This window comes from Theobroma cacao, chromosome 3 (genome assembly GCF_000208745.1).
Source record: "Theobroma cacao cultivar B97-61/B2 chromosome 3, Criollo_cocoa_genome_V2, whole genome shotgun sequence".
Taxonomy (NCBI): domain Eukaryota; kingdom Viridiplantae; phylum Streptophyta; class Magnoliopsida; order Malvales; family Malvaceae; genus Theobroma; species Theobroma cacao.
This window is the reverse complement of record NC_030852.1, coordinates 29,062,776-29,084,072: the sequence shown is the minus strand read 5'-3', so window position 1 is coordinate 29,084,072 and position 21,297 is coordinate 29,062,776. Positions and strand designations below refer to the sequence as shown.

At 34.6% G+C, this 21,297-nt stretch overlaps 4 protein-coding genes and 1 non-coding gene across 6 annotated transcripts in view; 4 read left to right on the top strand and 1 right to left on the bottom strand.

Moving 5' to 3' along the window:
* On the top strand, nucleotides 3,484-7,557 carry LOC18605612 (protein DETOXIFICATION 35). The gene is made up of 7 exons (XM_018117447.1): nucleotides 3,484-3,976; nucleotides 4,728-5,353; nucleotides 5,759-5,815; nucleotides 6,185-6,423; nucleotides 6,516-6,634; nucleotides 6,856-6,942; nucleotides 7,244-7,557. Exons 1-7 carry the CDS (start codon nucleotides 3,695-3,697, stop codon nucleotides 7,322-7,324), a joined length of 1,491 nt encoding a protein of 496 aa, XP_017972936.1. The 5' UTR covers nucleotides 3,484-3,694; the 3' UTR covers nucleotides 7,325-7,557.
* On the top strand, nucleotides 8,246-8,329 carry TRNAL-CAA. The gene has a single exon. It is a non-coding gene; the product is annotated as a tRNA-Leu (tRNA).
* On the bottom strand, nucleotides 9,072-12,478 carry LOC18605611 (probable mediator of RNA polymerase II transcription subunit 36b). Its single transcript, XM_018117534.1, has 7 exons — nucleotides 12,313-12,478; nucleotides 11,615-11,928; nucleotides 11,335-11,430; nucleotides 11,151-11,228; nucleotides 10,891-11,067; nucleotides 9,623-9,691; nucleotides 9,072-9,470 (listed from the first exon to the last, which is right to left on the bottom strand). The coding sequence occupies exons 1-7, from the start codon at nucleotides 12,326-12,328 to the stop codon at nucleotides 9,294-9,296; spliced, it is 927 nt and encodes a 308-aa protein (XP_017973023.1). The 5' UTR covers nucleotides 12,329-12,478; the 3' UTR covers nucleotides 9,072-9,293.
* LOC18605610 lies at nucleotides 16,022-17,235 on the top strand. Its single transcript, XM_007038711.2, has one exon. The coding sequence runs from the start codon at nucleotides 16,096-16,098 to the stop codon at nucleotides 16,927-16,929; it is 834 nt and encodes a 277-aa protein (XP_007038773.2). The 5' UTR covers nucleotides 16,022-16,095; the 3' UTR covers nucleotides 16,930-17,235.
* LOC18605608 (UPF0496 protein At3g49070) overlaps nucleotides 20,502-21,297 on the top strand; it is a 2,390-nt gene continuing 1,594 nt past the window's right edge. The window contains exons 1-2 of one of the 2 annotated variants that reach the window (XM_018117511.1): nucleotides 20,502-20,584; nucleotides 20,725-20,804. In XM_018117511.1, coding sequence (XP_017973000.1) covers nucleotides 20,753-20,804 — 52 coding nt within the window. In that variant the 5' untranslated portion in view covers nucleotides 20,502-20,584; nucleotides 20,725-20,752. Of the gene's footprint in view, nucleotides 20,585-20,724; nucleotides 20,805-21,297 lie in introns of those variants that run through there. The other variant, XM_018117512.1, reaches the window with a different exon arrangement.

The following is a 21,297-nucleotide window of genomic DNA, read 5'->3' as shown; positions in this document are numbered from 1 at the left end:
AGGGTCCCATTCTTTAAAGATTTATTTTGGTGGACATGTTGTTCATATTATATAGCATATGACAATTCATGAAACAAAGCTATCAAAGGCTATCATATAACATGAAATACGTGGTCGGTTTTCCTAAAACCAATCCTGGGTGGGGCGTTTGTCTAGCGTTGAAACACAAATTTTATACTCCAATAGAAATCAATAACATCGTCTGCAAGTTATGATTGGCATATTTGCCCTGTAGTTTTACCAGGTAAGGCCGTCTCACACCTTCTTGATCCCTCTTTCTTTTTCTTTCTAGTTCCTTACGTGAATTATGTTAGGATCGTTTTTATCATTAGTGCAAAACTAAAGGTTTTGGACAAACAATTAAAAGATTATAGGGTTATAAAATAAATTCTGAATTTCGGCTGCGGTCTTCGGAGTAGATCTATGGAATAGCTTGGGCCACATATTTGGTCTGGGCTCAAGTAGGTTGAGTTTAAGAAAAGCTTGGGCCCGATATTTAGGCTGGGCTCAACATAGGCTGCATTCCTTTATCTCACCTTGTCTCAATAGCTTCATATTTACAGGTATTTTTTTTGTTTTGAATCATATTAATGAAGGATATGGTGAGGGGATTATCTATACCATTAACGCTGGTTCAAGTTTCCCAATGAGAAGATTGTGAATTTTATGTGCAAAAGTTGAAGTCTCTTTTTCTGGCAATGTTCTTTGGACGGCTCAAAGGATCTCTATTGTTTATGATGGCCATTTTTTTGTAATGTTATTAGCCCAATTATCGATACTAAGTTTCTGCCTTTTTTGTTGCTCATGCAGATTAGGTTGAGGCCATTTTTATCCATCCAAAAATAATAATAATAATAAAAAAGAAGGGGTTCATGGAAAGAGAATGATTACTTAACATAGATGAAGAATTTATTAAAAAAAAAAAGAGTTGCCTATCAGTATGTAGTCATTAGAGGGGAAAGCACTAAACCTAAGTTTAGGTAACATGAAAGTTTCCAGAAAACTTTCTACCAAACATAAATGTATAATGCAGGAGTCTAAGTAAATTAACCTCCAATGAATTGGTAATGTCGACTCAGTTTGAATTTACAAAAATAAAACAACACTAAAAAGTTACATCAACTTTGACCATATTAATTACTTGGTTCATATATATTAAAATTGTTTTTACCCTTCATTTTCATAATATTGTTTCTGTATTTAAACAAAAAAAAAAAGGAAAGAAAATGTAAGGGCGGCATATAATTTCTATATTACAGTATCTTGTAATTTCTTAATATTTTTATAAATATAAGTATAAATCTTCTGCAAATAACAGTTATAATAATAAAAGAAGGCGAAAATCTTCTGGCGGAAGCCCTTCAACTTTTATTATCCTTGGTGGTAGGTAGATGAACGTACATATGGAAGCTACCCCCTGCCCCTGCCTTGGTGGCAGTCAATATCATGGTTCAATAATTTCCTTCGTGGGGTAGCAAACTTAACCGTCAAGAACTATCTTAAATGGATCATGCTCTTAAAATGCTTTTGCATTTATTTCACAGTGATACTTTACAATATAATTATATTATAGGAAATGTGATTATTGGTAAAATAATATTACAATGTTTAATATATTAAGAAAGTGTAATTAAATAAGCTTTTAGTTTATAAGCATTTTATTGAAAATGTAATGTTAGTTTTTAGAATTATCTTTATATATTAAAATATAAGTTTAATATAGAGCAAAATACTCTTACCTCTTAAGTTTTGACTATAATTTTACACAGGTCTATTAATTTTAAAAATAGATAATTCACCCCAAATGTGTAAATGAGGGTAAAATGAAAATTATAATTTATATAATGTAGCAATTTTTAAAAATAATGAAAGGTAAAATTATTAAAAAAATATTATAAAATCATCAAATTAATAAAAATATTAACGATTGAACTTATATGTTCAGCGGAAGATATTCTTTTAAAACGGACTGTTTATTTCTATATTAATAAACTTGTGTGAAATTATAATCAAAACATAAAAGGATCAGATATTTTACCCTTTAATTTTATATGATATCATCTCTTAAGTAAAATTTCCAACAAATAACTAAGCATCAAGCAAATCCATGTTAATATTAATTAGAGACTAACTTTTTATATGCTAGCACTTTTAAAAATTTTAAAATATAATGTTATTCTTATTATTTTGAAATATTTGTAAAACATTAAAAATGAAAATAATTCTTTTTAGAAAAAAATTAAAAAAAAAACCAAAAGAGATTTTTTGAAAAAAATTGAAAGTAAAAAAGACATATTTTTATTTCTAAATGCTTATTAAAAATTACAGAGAGGAAAATTTTTTTATCATTTTAAAAAATTATGAACATACCAAAGAATATTTTCTATTTTTCAAAACTTCTAAATATATTTTTTATTTTATGGATTTTCTAATTTTTTTATAATTTCTTAAAAATAAAAGTTATTTCTATTATTTATAGTTCTAGAATTTTTTTAATAATTAATTTTTAAAATTTTTATGATAATTTTTAAAAATTAAAAAACTATTTTTATATTTTTCAAAATTTATAGATTTTTTTCAAAAATTTAAAAATATTTTTAAGTTTTTTAAAATGATAAAATTTAAATTTTAGAATTTTATTAATTGAAGAAGGATAAAAATATCACATCAAGTTTGATAACATTACAGAATACGTTGTAATATAAACTTATATTAATTTTAAAATATAATCACATTATATCTATTAATTGTATTATAATTATATTATAATTTTATATTAAAATTTTTAAAAATAAATAACTTAATATAATTTAATTAATCATTTTACGAAGAATGTGAGTACACACCCCTGTGCCAATAGGCCGCCTAACCTCTTCTAAAACCCAAAGCTAAATGGCTGATTTAGAGATGCAGCATCCCAACTAACAGTCTCCACTGCAGTCACATCGTTATTCAAGCAAAATTATTTGCTCGTTTCAAGATCAGCGAAAGGTGGGAGAGTCTAGCTACGTGTCAGAGACCTGACCTAGAATTTCGGCTACCCTCTTAAATTATATTGTAATAATTCAGTATATATACTTGATACAAACAGACAGATGTTTGTGAAGTTAGGTGTCATTTTATATATATACTACTAATAAGAAATCCAACAATAAAAAATCAAACTTTTTTAAACATTTTACTTGTATACAAAATTAATTCTTGTTTAGAAGTAATTTTCATTGAAATCTTTAGTAGTATTTAAGTGCTTTTTTTTTTAAATTTACTATTTATTGATGAGAGAATTTGATCTTCAATCGTGGTGTTCTTTTTTTATAAGTAATAATGAGGGTTATTTAAGGGTTTTTTTATGTTATAGTATATTATTATAAATATTAATATTATGGTAACAAAGTAGTATAATGGTTAGTAGTACAAATTAAAGTCAAACACGTGCCACTCCACTTTATTTAATAATAATGCAGTGAACGAAGGCTCTGCTATGATATTAAACCTTTTGAGAGTGAGGGTTGCATCTTACTTCTTTGTGCTACAATTTTGTAGTAACAAACAAAGCAAAGCCAACGGAAGACTTAGCCTGAGAAGCGGGGGATCCTATCCACAATCATCTCCTCACTCAACTCATCAAACTCAGTCAACTTCCGCCGCACGCGTCTCCATACACACACCAGGCCACTGGCTCTCAGCCGACAGTATGGAGACGACGCCACTGTTAAACGGGTCACCACCTACGACGTTGACGTTGTTGGAGAATGGAGACTACGGACCGGCGAGGAGCTTCAAGGAAGTGAAATCGGTGTTTTGGATAGAGACGGTGAAGATGTGGAAGATCGCAGGTCCCATTGGTTTCCAAATAATGTGTCAATATGGAACCATGTCCGTCACTAATATATTCGTTGGACACATCGGTAATATTGAACTCTCCGCCGTCACCATCGCTCTCGCTGTCATCGGAACTTTCTCCTTCGGCTTCATGGTTTGCTTCCTCACTTTAATTCTCTCTCCACGTGTATATATATATATATATATATTTTAACATTGGCTTCTTTCTTCATATATACCGCTAAAAGAAAAACTGTTGCCGTGTTGACTTCACGTTAAGTATAATGGTAAGGAGATACTGAGGAAGTGGATGAAAGACTAAATAAGTCTTTCATTTTGATAAAACATTCAATTCGTTTGTTTTTTTTTTCTTTTTAGTACTGCACGAAGGTACGATAAGAACAACAAATTTCTTTTTATTTAGAGCTAATTACATATATTAACATTTGAGTCATTATAAAATTGTAAATTTAAGAAGTAAAATTGCATACGTCACTTTTAATTGGCTAATTTTTTTTGCCACTTCACTCCTTTGATTAATGAAATTAGTTTCAAGTATAAATTATTGAATGAAAACAAAATTTGAATACTTAATTATAAAATTTTAATTTTAAATATTAAATTGAAAATTTGATCACTAATTCGAATATAGAATTAACTTTTCTATTTATTTATTACTATTCGATTAGTCAAAGAAGCCAATATCGGCAAGTACAATAAGATTATAATTTTATGATTTTCAGTAGTAATTTTTGTTTCCAGTAAAGTCCCTTTCTGAAGCATGACTTGTGTGTTTTTGGAATAGTGGGGCAAAAACATTCTATGGTTCTTGAATATGTAAAAACATAAAAGAAATATGTGGAACTTAATTAAATTTGTTGTGCAAATTATGAATGAACATGTAGCTTGGCATGGGGAGTGCACTGGAGACACTTTGTGGGCAAGCTTTTGGTGCTGGACAAATACACATGCTTGGCGTTTATATGCAAAGGTCCTGGATTATCTTGTTGTCCTCTTGTTTCATCATATTGCCATTTTACATTTTCGCCACGCCACTCCTCAAACTTCTGGGGCAAGAAGATGAGATCGCTAACCTGGCTGGGAAGTTCGCAATACTTATCATCCCTCAATTGTTTTCACTTGCCATAACCTTCCCTACTCAAAAGTTCCTTCAGGCTCAAAGCAAGGTTAACGTGCTTGCTTGGATTGGGTTCGTGACTCTGATTTTTCACGTAGGGATCCTTTGGCTGTTCCTTTTTGTGTTTGATTGGGGTACAACTGGTGCAGCCATAGCATATGATATCACCAGCTGGGTAATCGCTTTAGCTCAAGTCGCCTATGTTATTTTCTGGAGCAACGAGGGGTGGCATGGCTTTTCATGGTTGGCATTCAAGGAGATATGGGCCTTTGTTCGACTCTCCATTTCCTCAGCTCTGATGCTTTGCCTCGAGGTTTGGTACATGATGAGCATGATTCTTCTTGTTGGTCACCTCAATAATGCAGTGATTGCAGTCGGTTCCCTTTCAATTTGGTGAGTTCTATAAAGGCTCTTCAATTGTTTCTGAATCGTATCACATATATTCTTGTACTTCACTGCTGATTCAATCACTTCAAAGTTAATTTGGGAGTGATGAAAGATTTTTAACTTCTGTGTTACTCATTCTAGATACTTGGATGGAAGTAGTTAAAGCAGCATGCTAACATGAGCAATGAGCAAATGGGATTGGAAAATGGAAAGAGTTCCGAAAGAAACAACATATTAAATCAATTATGTAATGAAACGACAATTAAAAAGTCCAACCATTTAATTTTACAAATTACAATTTTTACTGCAATTCTTTAGATTGCTTTAATGCATTGTTCTGACATTTATGATCTATTTATTCACATTATCCAAGCTTCTTACTTGTTCCTTCAATTTGATTTTACATGACAGTATGAATTTGAATGGGTGGGAAGCAATGTTGTTCATAGGAATAAACGCTGCTATGAGGTAAACTTCTTCAGTATATAGGGATAATTATACACATATTGACATTTTCATACTATAAGAGTTCATTCATCATTTTCATATTTTTCTCAAAAATTTATTTCTTTTTTTGGCTGAACGGCAATATAAGCAGACTGGCATGATAATCTTGAAAACTGAAAACTTTTCATTCGGCAGCCATAGCTATACAATAATGATCTCATCTTAGTCAAAATTACTGTTAAAGGTACCATAGAACAGGAGCCTTCCTCCGGTTTTGTAAATTTTTTGCTAATGGCATTGCTGAAACAAAGGATCTACTACTTTACTTTTTGTCAAAATGGTGAATCATCTTTCTTTAATTGATACCACATTTTGATCCAACTTTCTCAGCGTTCGGGTTTCCAATGAGCTTGGATTGGGACATCCAAGAGCAGCCAAGTACTCCGTCTATGTCACCGTGCTTCAGTCTCTCCTCATAGGGCTTTTATGCATGGTTGCTATCATCATAACCAGGGACCACTTTGCCGTCATTTTCACTAGCAGCGAAGAAATGCAGCGAGCTGTTGCTCATCTGGCATACCTTCTTGGTGTGACCATGGTTCTTAACAGTGTCCAGCCTGTGATATCAGGTATCTCAATAAGTTTTTTTTTGCTATGAAATTAATTGCACAATCGCTGTATCTCTTCTCTTGGTCATATGCTTTCTATGTTATTCTTGTAGGAGTTGCCATCGGCGGTGGGTGGCAGACATTGGTTGCTTATATTAACTTAGGTTGTTATTACGTTTTTGGCCTTCCGCTCGGATTCTTACTTGGTTATACAGCAAATTTAGGAGTGATGGTATGATTTTTCTGTTCCACTTCCTCTCCTACCTGTCTATGCATGATGAACCGCTACCAATATCCATCCGATTCTAATTAGTTTAATGTAAAATATGTGGCCTTGTTTCTGACTCTGGCCTGATGCAATCACCAGGCATGCCTCTCCTTAGGTAGAAGGCTCAAGCTGAAATTCTTAATAACCAAAATAGAACACCTCTAACTTTTCTTCCCACTATGCAGGGACTTTGGGGAGGCATGATAGCTGGAATTGGTTTGCAAACCTTGCTGCTCTTGCTTGTTCTCTTTAGAACCAATTGGAACAAGGAGGTTAGTAAAATTGCTTTCGTTATTATCTCCCTAGATAATGGCGTTTCTTCAGGCTAAACTTGCATATAATAGAGCATAATCTAAGGCATACCACTGATTTCTTTTCATCCTTTTCTATCTCTGCTTACAAACCTTTCTATTTACTTATGAGATGACAAAAGTTCCACAGAAAATGACCAGTAATATGATTTCATTTTGATTGTTCTGTGTGGTCAATTGCGTTTTGTTTTTTTCTCACGTAATCCAGGGTCTTCAGAATTCTAGACAAAGCAAACTAAGTAGTAGAGTAATTCATTTGCAGGTTGAGCAAACAACGGAACGCATGAAGAAGTGGGGTGGCCAAGACATCAGCACTGACAAGGTTAATGATAGTAACACATGAGATGAGTTGTTAGAAGAACAACAATATTGTCAATACTCTTTTTGGCATTTGTTTGGTTTTATTTCACCTGATTCTGCTGGGAGCAAGTTGGTTTGTACTGAATACTGTCACAAGCTGACTTGAATCCGAGGTTTTGTCTGACGTGATTTCTATATGGAGGCAATTCCAATTAGAGATAAAAAAAATAGTAAATAAACAAAATCCCTGGTCATTCAACCAAATTTGTGTGTGCATTTGCCATCTACAAAAATATTCACGCTGCTCACTGAAATAACTAAGCTTATATCAGTAGATGTGACGCAGGAGTGTTTAAGATTGTATTTTATTTAATCTAGTTTTTTACTCCAGGCGTCAAGATGTTGTCATGATTTTATCCAAAAAGAAGCAGCAAAGCTGCTAGAAAGGATACAACAAGAAGGTCAGGCCGAGATCAGCACTGACCAAGGTTCAAGAGAACAATAAACAAACAGACAAGAAACTACAGGAGGGCAACATCATACAGACCCCAATTAGTTCACAGCTGTCTATATTAAGACCCTGCAAAGGGAATCTAACAGTCTCCACCATACTTTCTCCATGACTCCAAAACAGTTTTTGCTTTATTTACGATAGACTCTATTGTTCTCCTCAGTGGAAATAGGACAGGCATAAGCATCCCAAGCTGTGCGAAGAATAATCATCAACAGAAGCTTCAACTTTGAGCTTCGTGCTGGGCTGCTGGCCCAGTGAAACTCAGATGTCCAATCTCCAATTTGATGTTGGACCTAGGTGGTTCTGTTCAAGAGACTGTGGAGGATGTCATTATGCAATCAAAGCAGTTCTTGTTCAAAGTTACAACTACATAAATTGAAATGTGTCATTCTGTAATGATCAACATTTACACGAGGAAAAGACACCACTGGGTTATGTCAACAAGCATCAGTCAGGATGGCCGAGTGGTCTAAGGCGCCAGACTCAAGTTCTGGTCCTCGTGAGAGGGCGTGGGTTCAAATCCCACTTCTGACAGGTCTTTATATTTCTGAATTTTTTTGGGGCTGAATGGTAGATTGGCCCGTTTGCATGACATTCAGTCCAATTACCGAATTTTCTTCTACATTTGAGAATTTATCTAAAGAAAAAAGAGGAAGGGTAAAACTTAAAAGATATAAAAAAGGAGGGAAGCTACTTCAGGGAGAGTAATGTTTTAGCCTCCTTTTGACATGGGAGGGACATTCACGAGGCTACAACAAGGGCGTAGGCCATCTCAATCTGGTTAAGGCTTCCTCCTCCTCCTCTCTCATCGCTTCAACTCAATCGACTAGTGATGCTGACTGGGGAGAGCAGAGAGTCATCGGCGTAAATCAAGTCTATATTTCAAACGCAGATAGGTTCTCGTTTTTTACCATACTAAGGTATTTTAGTCAAAGAATACTGATTGGTATTTTACCTTAATAATTGTTACCATTAATCACCACATTTATTAATACTTGATATAAATATGAAGAAAAACCTTGTTTAACAGCAGCAACGACAGTCGTAAGTGTTAAATCTCACAAATTTCTTCAAAAACCCGTATGTAAATTCAATTCAAACTGATATGATGGTTCATTTGTCATTCGTGGCAAGAAACCAGCCCTTTCGTCAATTCCGTTATAAACTTGACGAGACTTCGCAACCAACAAAGAGAACATTACTTTATAATAAATTGAAAGAATATGTCACCTCAACATACCATCTTCACATTTTGATGTTTTAATTATATTGCTCATTAATCACATAAGCTGTTGGTGAATTTGCTTAAATCATGGAATACAATGTTGTGGAGCCGCAGTAAACAGACGGGGGCAGGCAGACGATCAAAACCAACATTAGTGCAAAATGTTTCAAAACAGCATTCATATTGAGTTTTAATAAACACCTAATAAAGTAAAAAGGGCAAAAAGTAAGCGTCATTTTCTAGCAAACATTGGCTTAAACAAGGCCTACAAAATTACTGTCCAGCTTTCTGTTTCTTGGGCATTCTGTAGCCACCCACAACACAAGCATGGTCACGCTCAAAAGGTTCAAGAGTGACTTGCTCGAATGGCTTGAACTGCTCTTGTTGCAATTTCTTAACTTCACTCTGGAATACAGCCTCGGCAGGAACAGTGGAGTCAATGCAGTTTGCCTGAAATGAAATATTCAAGCAGGTTTAGACAACATATAGAGCCGATAGCATCTAATGAAATTAGAAAGTTTCGCATAGTAACTTCCAAGTCCCTGAAAATAACAAATTTAACACATTTCCAGCTTTAAAGCCACAAATTTTGGAACACTAACCTTGATTGAAATAACAAAATGACCTCCAGCTTTCAGGAAATAGGATGCATTCAAGGCCAAAATCCTTGCCTGCAAATAAAGTCAGAAGTAACCAAAAACTTAGAAACAAAAGGCAAGTGCAGATATTTCATCAACTCATTCCCACCGGATAAGGGTACGAGAAGTGAGTAGGCTGGAGGATTTCCAGTGGACTAAAAATCAGAGACATCAAATTATTATAAACTCATTTTGTGTAATAAAGAGCACTGACAGAAGAAACGATTTCTCTTTGTGTAAAAAACGATGCAATGCACAAGATTAGTCCATTAACCTTTCACAAACATTAGAAGAAACAATGTATGAACTTGTTAAAAAAAAAGATGGAAAAATTTCAAATACTAATGTGACATTAGATAAAAGTAAAAGAAGGAAAGAACAAAAAAGATACTAAAAGAAAAAAAATTACACTTACAACTCTTGAGAGAGTTAAAAAATTGCTTATAGAAAAAAAGAAAAAAGGTCGAAAAAACCTTGAACAAAAATGGTAGAGAGATTGAAGCAAGCATCAGAAACTCGGTATTGCATCACCCATGATGTCTTGAAGGGGAATCCGAGTACCTCATCCTTTGCTTATTGACAAAGTGATATAATAACAAAACAGAAAAAAAATGGGAAAAAAAAAGGAGGATACTATGTAAGAGTTTCTTAGACATACTTCCAGGAAAAGAGGAAGTATCTTTAAGTTTTAACTCCTTGTAGACCAAAATATATATATATATCTAGTACAGTAAACAAAAATCAAGAAACAAAATTTCCAAAAAAAAAAAAAAAAGTAAAACTTTCTTATAAACCAAGTTTGATAAACTATTTAAAGATGATGACTTAATATTGCATCAGAAACTCGAGTTTGCATCACCCATGAAGTCTTGAAGGGGAATCCGAGTAGAGCTCGTCATATGCATATAATAAGATAAAGCTACTGTACAAATATTGAACAGGCACACTCTGTGAAAACAGAACGCTGAAAATAATAAACACATACAATGCCAATGAGAAACAAAACCAAGCAAAGTGCCTGATCGTTTAAAAAGCAAATGTGAAATGAGTGTAGGCCATACAATGCATGCAAGTGATGAGATAAGAATAGAGAGCATAAATACGAAGGTACATCATCAAGATTTAACACACTACAGCACAACCAGTTAATCCACCAAATTGAACATCTGCCTTTTTGTTTCTTCACTACTCTCTAAATGACAAATAAAGTAAGAAATACACAAAAAGCAAACCTGATCAGGCTGAGCAACATCAGAAAATATCACATCCACCATGCCTACTAGCATTCTGTATTTGGAAGGATGCCTAGCATCTTCGATGATAGGTATAACATTCGTTCGCTTCTTCGCCATGTTGACCAAGTCTCGACCACTTCTGTGTGAAAATTCTACAGCATATACCACTCCCGCCTAAAAAGGGGTACAACCAATAAGCAACTTTGCCAAACACAAAGGTATAAAGACATTGAAATCATAAGGTTAAATAAACTTACAGGACCAACAACATCAGATACATGTGAAACAGTGGTACCAGAAGCAGCTCCAAGGTAGAGAACCTTAGCACCAGGTTTCTTTAATTTTAAAAAATAACATACACATGCCAGTCAGGAATTAAAGGGTGTCAGAATAGATAAACACATAACATGAACAACAAATAACCAAGATTTGACGGCTTACAATCCAGATATTATCAACACCACCAAGAATTGCAGCTGCCAACTTAGACCGGAAAGGATTCCAAATCCTGTACTCAACTTTAGTACCATCTTCATTCTGTTAAGACAAAAAGCATGAGAGACCCTCAATTTCTCGTTGCAAAATACTCATGTCAACAAGTCAACTGGAAAAGCTAACACCAAATTAGTAAAATAATAGAGCATCTTTAATCCATCATATGAACTATCATATATTACATAACAGGAACAACATGAACTGAGTTATTAGAAAGACCAATAACCTGCACAGCAATTCTTTTTTCATTGTAGACAGCCTCACCAGGGACCATATTCTTAGTTACAAGAGCATCTTCTTTACCCTTGGCAACAAAAACTCCCTCGTGTCTATGGGGCTCAACTATAACCTTGCTCCCACCCTTCATTCCTCCTCTTCCTCCTCCACGCCCTCTTCCTCCACCACGGCCACCACGTCCCCCACCACGGGGTTTCATGCCACTGCCCCTCTCGCCACCTCTTCCACCACCACCACCTCTTCCTCTCCCTCTCCCTCCATCACCTCTGCCCCTAAACCCACCACCGCCGCCACCACCACGGCCTGCACATAATCCAACCATTAGGAATACAATAACGAGACTCAAAACTAATAAAAAGAAAACAGAACTAAGCTGCTTCTTAACCCCAAACTATAAGACCCAAATTTGTTTTTAAAAAAACAAAGAAAAGAAAAATAAACCCAAGACTGAGAGCTGAACAGTGTCCTCAAAGAAGACATTTATGAAGCCTACACTCAGTCGGGTTCTAAAATTGGAATTACTACTTTCTTCGATAACAGTATAAATTGCGCATAAACAGAAATAAAACCCTTCGAATCATTTTGGAATGAGAAAAGTGCAATAATATACAGAAAGCACAACGGAAATGTAAGAGCAGAGATTTAAAAAAAAAACACCAAGCAAGGAATAAGAGAGACATTGGTTACCTCTTGGAGGTCTCATCCCTGGGAGAGTTTGAAAGCACAGAGAGAGAAACAGCAAGCAACTAGAGAAACAGAGAGGCTGAGAGGTGAAGCAGTATTTGGGCCGGAGGCTTAGAGATTATTATATAACAACGCTTTTAGGGTTTAGGGTTTTTACCTTTCGATGGGAGGCGCTGAGGCTTGCCGATAATGTAAGGACCTGTGTGTGAAAGTTTAAGACGGTCCAATCATAAGGTGCCAGCTGGAGGCACTGTATTTACAATATAATTACTGTACTTTCAGCAATTTCTGAAACGCAGCTCAAGTTGTTTGAGAATTTACAGGAACATCCTGCTTTGTGCCTCTCTCAACATTCTTCATTTATTTTTTGACATAATATTTTTAAAAAGTCTTGAAATTATTTTTAAAAAGTTAAATAATTTTTTATTCTTTTATTATATTTAATTAAATTTTTATATTTTTATTTTTGATCAAATAAATTTTTATATCCAACAGGTAAATAATCGTTATTAATTAAAAATATCACTTGTTATTTTATATATATATATATATAATATTGACATAAAAAATAAAAATACCAAATAATCATATCATTATACCATATGAGTATGTCATGTTATCATTTATTATGATATATGTGCATGCCACATTAATTCTATGTGACATAAAATGACAAGTGATGTTTTAACTAATGATAATTGATTAATCGTTAATTATAAAAATTTATTTGATTCAAAATAAAATTATAAAGATTTAATTAAATATAATAAAAGAATAAATATTTACTTGAGTTTTTTTAGTAGTTTAAAATTTTTAATATCATGTCTTTTTTATTAATTATAATTCGAACTAGTGACTTGAGAAACATATAATTGATGCAAAAAAATTCACAAATTAATTAAAGTGATGGACTTTTAATGCTCAAAACTTGTATTAGTATAAACCTTTTTATAAATAATTAAGAGCAATTATAGACTTTTATTAAGAGGTCAACAAAAGAAAAAGAATAATGAGTACTTAAAACATTAGTTCTATGTATCTTTTATTAAGTCCCTTGTATACACGATAAACATGTAAGAAAGTAAGGGAAAGCAAATTTCCCCCTTTGCTTTGGTTGTTGAGATGAAAGAAGTTTGCTTCAATTGTGGACCGTATTCCGTGCCAACAAAATCTTCATAATTATGCTGCTTAATTGAAGTTAGGAGAGGTAGATTTTTCATGCTACATCGCAAATTAAGTTTGCTATACCATGCTCCATGGGTATTGCTAAACCATTTGATTGACATTAATTAATAAGGTACAAAATTGACTCATGACATGATTCATAAAAGCAAATTGTTCCATTCCAAGTAACGAGTGTTATTGCCATTACCTGCTTCCAAGTCCTATTCCTTTCGTTATCAACCTGACCAGTTTATCTTAAGTTTCCCTTTGGTTCTTCCTCAGTGCCTGACCACAAAAACCTGCTCAAGCATGATATACAATTGCAACAGCTCTCACTGGACGTGGATAATAAAAGGGTCAATGAGCCGGGCTTAGGGAAGTTTGAGCTCAATCTAGTTTGGGTCTGGGTCTTGTAGAGAAAATAATTCAAGCTTGTCCGTATCATCTCAAGTTATTAAGTACAGTAACTGAGATCAAGCCGAAAGAGCCTATGAATTATCGAAACCCGATATAAACCAGGACAGACTTTTGGGCATGGAAGGGTCCGCAATAGGAAGTAGCCATTAGCAAATGTCAAATATATAACCTTTGTCCTTCCAAAACTCCACAAGACGAAGTGCACAAAATGTCACACTAATAGAATCCTGCCGCAGGACAAAGGTATCTCACCTCGCTAGCAAGAAAAAAAGAAAAAAGTTCAATATGACATCTAGTAATGGTTAGCTTCTTTAGACTGTATCTTGCCTTATCCATAATTTCATATCATATAGTACTAGTATTTTGTGATCCATATCATAAGTTAAAAGATAGATACCTTGACTTCTAATCAATTCAGCTAGTCCATTTTCTATAGACCATGCATAAGCAATTCCGATGGTCCATAAAATGGAAAAAAAAAAAAGATATAAACAGTGAAGAAGACAATGGGCTGCACGATTTTTGCTTCACTGGTCTAAGTCAACCCGTGTTCACTCCGTGTAGCAACTTTCTGTTCCCCTAGAAATAGAATATTCGTCTCCCGCCAAGGAACGCACTTCAATTGTAAAACACTCTTCTTATTTGGTTATAATACTTGTCGTTGTCCAGTTAGAAATTGCCATATGTGACTGTGCGTCGAGATACCAATTAAGCAAACACTTATAGCACGTTTGGTTCATGAAATAGGCTGAAATAAAATAAAATAGTTATTACGTGAGAATAGAATAAAATGAGAATATAATAGAATAGGTATTACGTAATTTGATATGATAAATGGAATAGAGCAGGAATAATTATTATGACGTATTACAATATTTGATTGGTAAAAATAACTTTAGAATAAGAAAAAAAAAATAAAAAGATAAAAATATCATTTATTATATAATGATTATTTAATTTTTATTTTATTTTTTAAATATTAATATTTTATTTATAATATAATCATTAATATTACAAAATACTAATATTTTATTTATAATTTAAATGTTATAATGATTATTTATTTTTAAATTATTTTATTTTTAAACATTAATAATGTATAATTTATTTAAAATATTAAAAATTGATAGTTTAAATATTAATATTTTATTTATACTTTAATCATTAATATTAAATGTTATTGTGATTATTTATTTTTATTTTATTTTATCTTTTAAATATTAATAATTTATATTTTTAAATATTAATAGTTGATTATTTAAGTATTAATATTTTATTTGTAATTTAATCATTAATATTATAAAATACTACTATTTTATTTATAATTTAAATGTTATTATGATTATTTGTTTTTATTTTATTTTTTAAATATTAATAATTTATAATTGATTGAAAATATTAATAATTGGTAATTTAATTTATAATTTAAATATTATTATGATTAAAATATTAATACTTTTAATTAATTTTTAAATTCAAAATATTTTATAATATATAATTAATAACTTAACCTTTTTATTATAATAAGATTTATTTTTCTCTATTTGCATTTTTCATTTTTAATTTAAATTTCACTTAATAATTTAAAAATTAATATTTTAAAATACTAATTTTTTATTTATAATTTAAATATGTTATAATTAAAATATAAATTTTATAAATTTAAATTTGTAATTTTTAAAAATAAACAATGATATTTTAGTCCAAAATGTATAAATTTTATTTTCATAGGTGTGGAATAGCTAATACCATGAGAGATTGTGGTATTAGCTATTCCAAGCTTTTACCTAATTTTAAAGAATAGTCATTCCTTTTGGAATGACTATTTCTTCTCCAAGAACAAACCAAACAAAGGGATAAAATTTTGTAAGAAATAGAGAGAGAATGGCTTAGCCATTCCACCTACCAAACATGACCTTAACGGTTAAGCAAGGTATCACCCGTCCCGTGATTCCCCCTGTCCCAGATGAGTTAATAGCTTATTCTTCCCCACTACTTTTTACCCATTTTACCCTCCTACGAACTTACCATATTATCGTACTTCTTCAGTCTAGAAGGTCAATCTAGTAATTACATTTATTTATACCATAGACCTCTTCATGGATTAGAACTATAAATACGTGCAAACATCACCTTGTCTCTCAGAATCCTCAACGAAACCCGTTTCTTCTCGAAATTTCCATTTACACCCTTGAAAGAACCGAGATGGCCTCTCCCCGTGAAATAGAGGTAACCCTCTCCTCCGCCGAAGCCCTCAAAAACGTCAACTGGCGCCATGGCCCAATCAGGCCATATGTCGTCGTATGGGTGGACCCGAAGAATAAGTGTTCCTCTAAAGTCGACGAGGAGGGCGACACGTGTCCCATCTGGGACGAAACTCTAGTCATTCCTCTCCCCGGTCCCATCTACGACGACTCCACTCTCTTTGTCGACGTCGTGCACGCCGGCTCCGAGGAGGACACCAAGCCTCTCATCGGCTCTGCTAAGCTCAAGCTCCGGGATGTCCTCGACGACGCTGGCTTCGGAGAACGCCACAAGAAAACGCTCCATCTGAAGCGACCATCGGGTAGACCCCAAGGAAAAGTTGACGTCAAGGTTTTGATCCAAGAGCCACGCTATTATGCGCGTGATCCCTACCACGCACCTCCCTACGGGGTCCCACCACCAGCTTCTAGAGACTATCCTGCTCCACCTGCTTATGGTTACTCGTACGCGCAGGCGCCATCGCCGCAAAATCCTTACTACAACGTAGCCCCGCCAGCTGGCTACCCTAACAGTGCGTACAATTATAATGCTCAGCCGGCGTACGGTCAGGCTCCGTACGGCGAGGGAAGCGGTGGGTACTACGGGCACGAGGAAAAGAAGAAGAGCAAGTTCGGAGGGATGGGAACAGGATTGGCTGTTGGTGCGGTTGCAGGGGCTTTGGGTGGGCTCGCGTTAGCGGAGGGTGTGGATGCGCTGGAGGATCATTTCGAAGATAAGGTGGCGGAGAAAGTTGAAGAAGATCTCGGATACGATGATGGTGGTGATGATTTCTAATTTTCTAGATCGTTCTTCGCATTCTATGCTGTTAATGTCAATTGAATTGTACTTCAGCACTACCGTAGTAGGATATTAATTAATCCATTTAATGTAATGGCAAACGTGGTTTTGGGATTTTGATGTCTTTTTTCTTAAGTTGATGGGACATTGTAACTGAGTGTGGGGATTGTGGCCATGTTAAAAAGGATTGTTTGTCGCAAATAAAGGCTGAAGTTAGGCATCTAATGCCTTGCTGGAAAGTACTCTGTCTCAATGTATTGAACATTCACCTTTATGATCAAAGAAAACCATTTCTTTGGACAAGTAAAGAATAAATTAAAGCATTTGGGTGTGCTAGGAAATGGGCAGATTCAAATCTTTTTTTATGTTTTAAGTCGGTCGGTGATAAAAATAATTTTCATTATCCAGGGTTGGATGAAGAAAACAACGGCCTTACTCAACGGTTAGATTAGATACGTTTACTATCCAGGGGTTCAACTAAGGCTTAAGGCTACTACAAAAAGCAACATAGGCAAAAGCCCACTTACTGATAAAGCCCAAAGTCAAGGCGTCCTTTTGATCTCTTTGCTGCCTTATAATCCATTCAAGCCATTAGCAGGTAGCGTCGGGAGTAGGAATGCCATATATGATTACATGAAAAGTTAGTAATACAAAATTCACTATTCGTATATAATAGTAGCTGATAATTTTATAAAGGTTGCCTGCTCCAAATCTAGTAGTAGTAATTAATGAAGAGAAAAATTAAAACATGCTCTTTCATGGCTGCAACTTTGGAAAAATCCAAATAGGGGGAGGCATATGCTTGTGAGCAACATATGAAGTGTAATGCAATGAAATTTTGCCATCCTCCATGCTGAAAACACCTATGTTGCGAGGTCCATAAGGGTCATATAGACATACTTCGTAGTAATCATCCGTATGATAAATGGAATTTGATTGGCATCCGGGAAGATCCGATGCAAGAACAGTCATGGAATAATCGTCACCCAAGAATATAGCGTCGTCACCCAAGGTATTTATCTCTTCCAATCCTTCTGCCGCATAGGATCTTCTAACAACTTGAAAACCTTAAAACCGGAAGTCATATACTGCAAATCAACATATTTTGTATCCAAAAACCTTATAATCTGCTGCAAGTCCCCACTCGATGATGCTACAAGATATGTCTTGATCTTAGGAACTATATAATCATTTGGCAACACCGCTTTTTTTTCCCGCTTCTGCCGCTAGTGTCGATGGAAACAACTCCACAAAAGTACCCCACCACATAGAGAGAACCTTTATGACAATTAACATCAAAGAGTACGTGTCTTTTGAAATTTGTGTCCGTCCAAGATTTGTCATCACAATTCATAAAAGCCAATGAATAATACGACCCATAAATTGCCGCAAACCTGAAAGTTATTCCGGGATAAAGATGGATCAGTTGATAACGCCACCTTCCTCACTACGTACTGATAGAAGCCAAGATGATCAGGGTCATCGATTCTGTCAGATACATCCATGATTGGCGGAAGACGAATGGTGTCTCCCGTGAAGGGTTTAAAGACAAGTATAGCTGTATCGACCTCCACAAACATGGCCCAACCGTGTGAAGACCCGCAGCACCTTCGATTGTATGGAACGTTTAGTTGGAAGTTGAGGAGTTTCCTGTCCGTGATGCTCTATAAACCGCGCGCGACTTAGTTGGCTGTTGTCTTTGGTAGGAATCGTAAGCAGTGGAAGTTGCTTGCAGCAAGTTTGGATTCGCCATCGTTTCTGGTCTAAAGCAACATCGCGCCATGGTTTGCAGACGGCAGCGAATCCGATGTAATAGGAAAGTGGCAAGAACTTGTCCAAGACCTGATCAAGAACATTCTTTGGAAGCCATGCCCATTCTCTTGTCTTTTCGGTGGCCATTGTCATAGCCTACTCTTTTGGACACAAAATCATAACCCTAAACCAAAAACGTACACGCACTTTATAATTAAGGTTCTTCTTATTGTTTGGCGCTAAGGACCCTACTGAAATTTATGGAAAAAAAATCTTAAAGATTCACATATTTACTTTTTATTTAAATCCGAATCCCGCAACCTTTGGAGTAATTAATTCTCCAATATATATGCTACATATTATTTCAAGGTTAATTTTATATCATTTTCAGTTTTTTACATATAAGCAATCTTAAGACTAGCCAACACGTACATACAGTGACACGAGTACCGAAAAGACTAACTGGTATATACATATGTATAATAAAAAGTGTACGAAACACTATAGCCAGTACATTTTCTTGTTCTCTCGTATGAATACGGTCTGTCAAAGTGGCCTCTCATATCAGCCTTGCTTCTGAACCTCCGGCCGCAATATTGTTTGGCGCAAAAGATCTCGCAGTCGCTGAGGACTCTACCTGGTGACCCAGCAATCCATACTTGCTTCCAAACCGCTTCGCAAAGATTACACCGTAGGCCAACATCAAAGAAGCCACCATGCTCTGGGGGAGGTGGAGGTTGGGGTGGTGCCGAGGCAGCCATGAAAATCAATTTGGGGAGTAGGAAAGTGGAAATTAGAGCCAAAAGGGCTGGTGACAAATTGTTGCAAACACTGATTATGGGTTATCTCCAAATGGCTAGCACTGACCATGGTTTTATACAACCAATTTTGGGTCCAAAATATGTACTTTTTTTAATTCAATTTGTTTACTTTCATGTCACAAATATCGCATTACCCTTTCTTGGGTCAATTTTCGTATCTTTGATCATCATCACATGCAGATGCTTTCACATAAAAATGCACAACTCGTTTAATATTTCTATAACTTGTTAATAGCTATTTGGTTAATTTAGTTTGTAGACAAGAGCCTCACCCACTCAACATTTCCATATTTAGAGCTCCTCAAGGCTCAACGTTAATGGAAATCGCCTGACCCCGCTGATCGCTATGTCATTGTCATCGGTCTTTTGGTTTATATACTTAATTTATATGAAGTATGATTCGTTAGTAAATGTTTGGATGCAACCGTACTCTCATCCAAAAATAAGAAGTATGTTCATATCTTTTAAATTAATCTAAATAAGCAAAATACGTATGATAAGTACAAAAGAGAAGAGGTACAATTATGGGCAAATTAACCAATAGTGAAGCTATCATCACAAATTTTACAAGTGCAAAATGTTTCCACGTTATTTTAGAAGCCTGAAATACGTGTCTTTGTATTTGGTGAGAGATTCACGCACAGTGGTAGGGTTACTTAATCATTTCAGCTCTGAAGAACAGTACATACAAATAATGTTGGACACGTGGCATGATTTGCTCGTCATGTTGTAAATTTTCCCGTCCGCATCGATTTGTGAATTTATGGGCTTGTATCGTTGGTTGGGCCTAGCCTGCCACGAGATAGTACCTGAGCAAGTTTCATATATGGGTTCTTAGAAGATGGATTTCTCCTCGTCTATGAACAGAAGCAACGCAACATTATTTGCCTTCTAAGTATTAAGATTTTTGAACAATGCTTCGCTTCCAAATAAAGATTTTTTATGTTATAAAATAATTTTATTTCTCTTACAAGCATAAGCAAAATCAAAGGAACTTGTAATATAAAGGGCCTTCTTCCTTATTTCCTTTGAGTTTCCTTCCAGGCAGCAGCTAACAACATTTGAAGCAAACAAATTGTGTGACTGCATTGAATCTTCTCGATTTGTTTGATTTTAATGTTCAATTCTTTCGCGTCGTGTCACCTTTAGTTTACGCTTTTCTTCCTTTTTCTATAAGGTAAATTTGATTTATTATCTGCATTTCATGCTTTCTTTGCAGCACTGAGATTTTGTATTCGAGGAGCCAAATGAAGAAAAGAATCGGTGCAAGGTTCCGTAAGTTTCTTTCATGCACTGGTGGTATGTAGACATCTCCAAAAACCCATTTATTTTGTGCATAGTTCATTTTGTTTCATAGAGTATTAAAAAGGAGGGAGGGGTAAACTAAGAAACACCTTTGGCATGTCTCAACCAGTCTAATTGCATTAGCCAGAGTTCTTGAAAAACATGTTTGTATTTTCCCAAAAAAGAATAATACTTATAACCGTTTTACCAAAAATTAACTTAGAGAAATTGACAGCAAGGACGTAGACATTAAATTTTTTTTTGAAAGGAATAATAAACATTTGTTAAGCCTGCTCTCTTGATGGAGGTTTTGCATTATTGAGGAATCTCGTCATTAATTTGTTTCCGAAAGTAACCGATGAACATGAACATAGCATCAATAAAAAGGATGGATAACAAATTTTGCCATTTATCGGCCATTTGCCTTTTAGCAAAAGCCAAAAGCTTCATGCCCAAGAAACCCACACTTGTAATATTCTAAACATATATTGATTTTTTAGGAAACGAA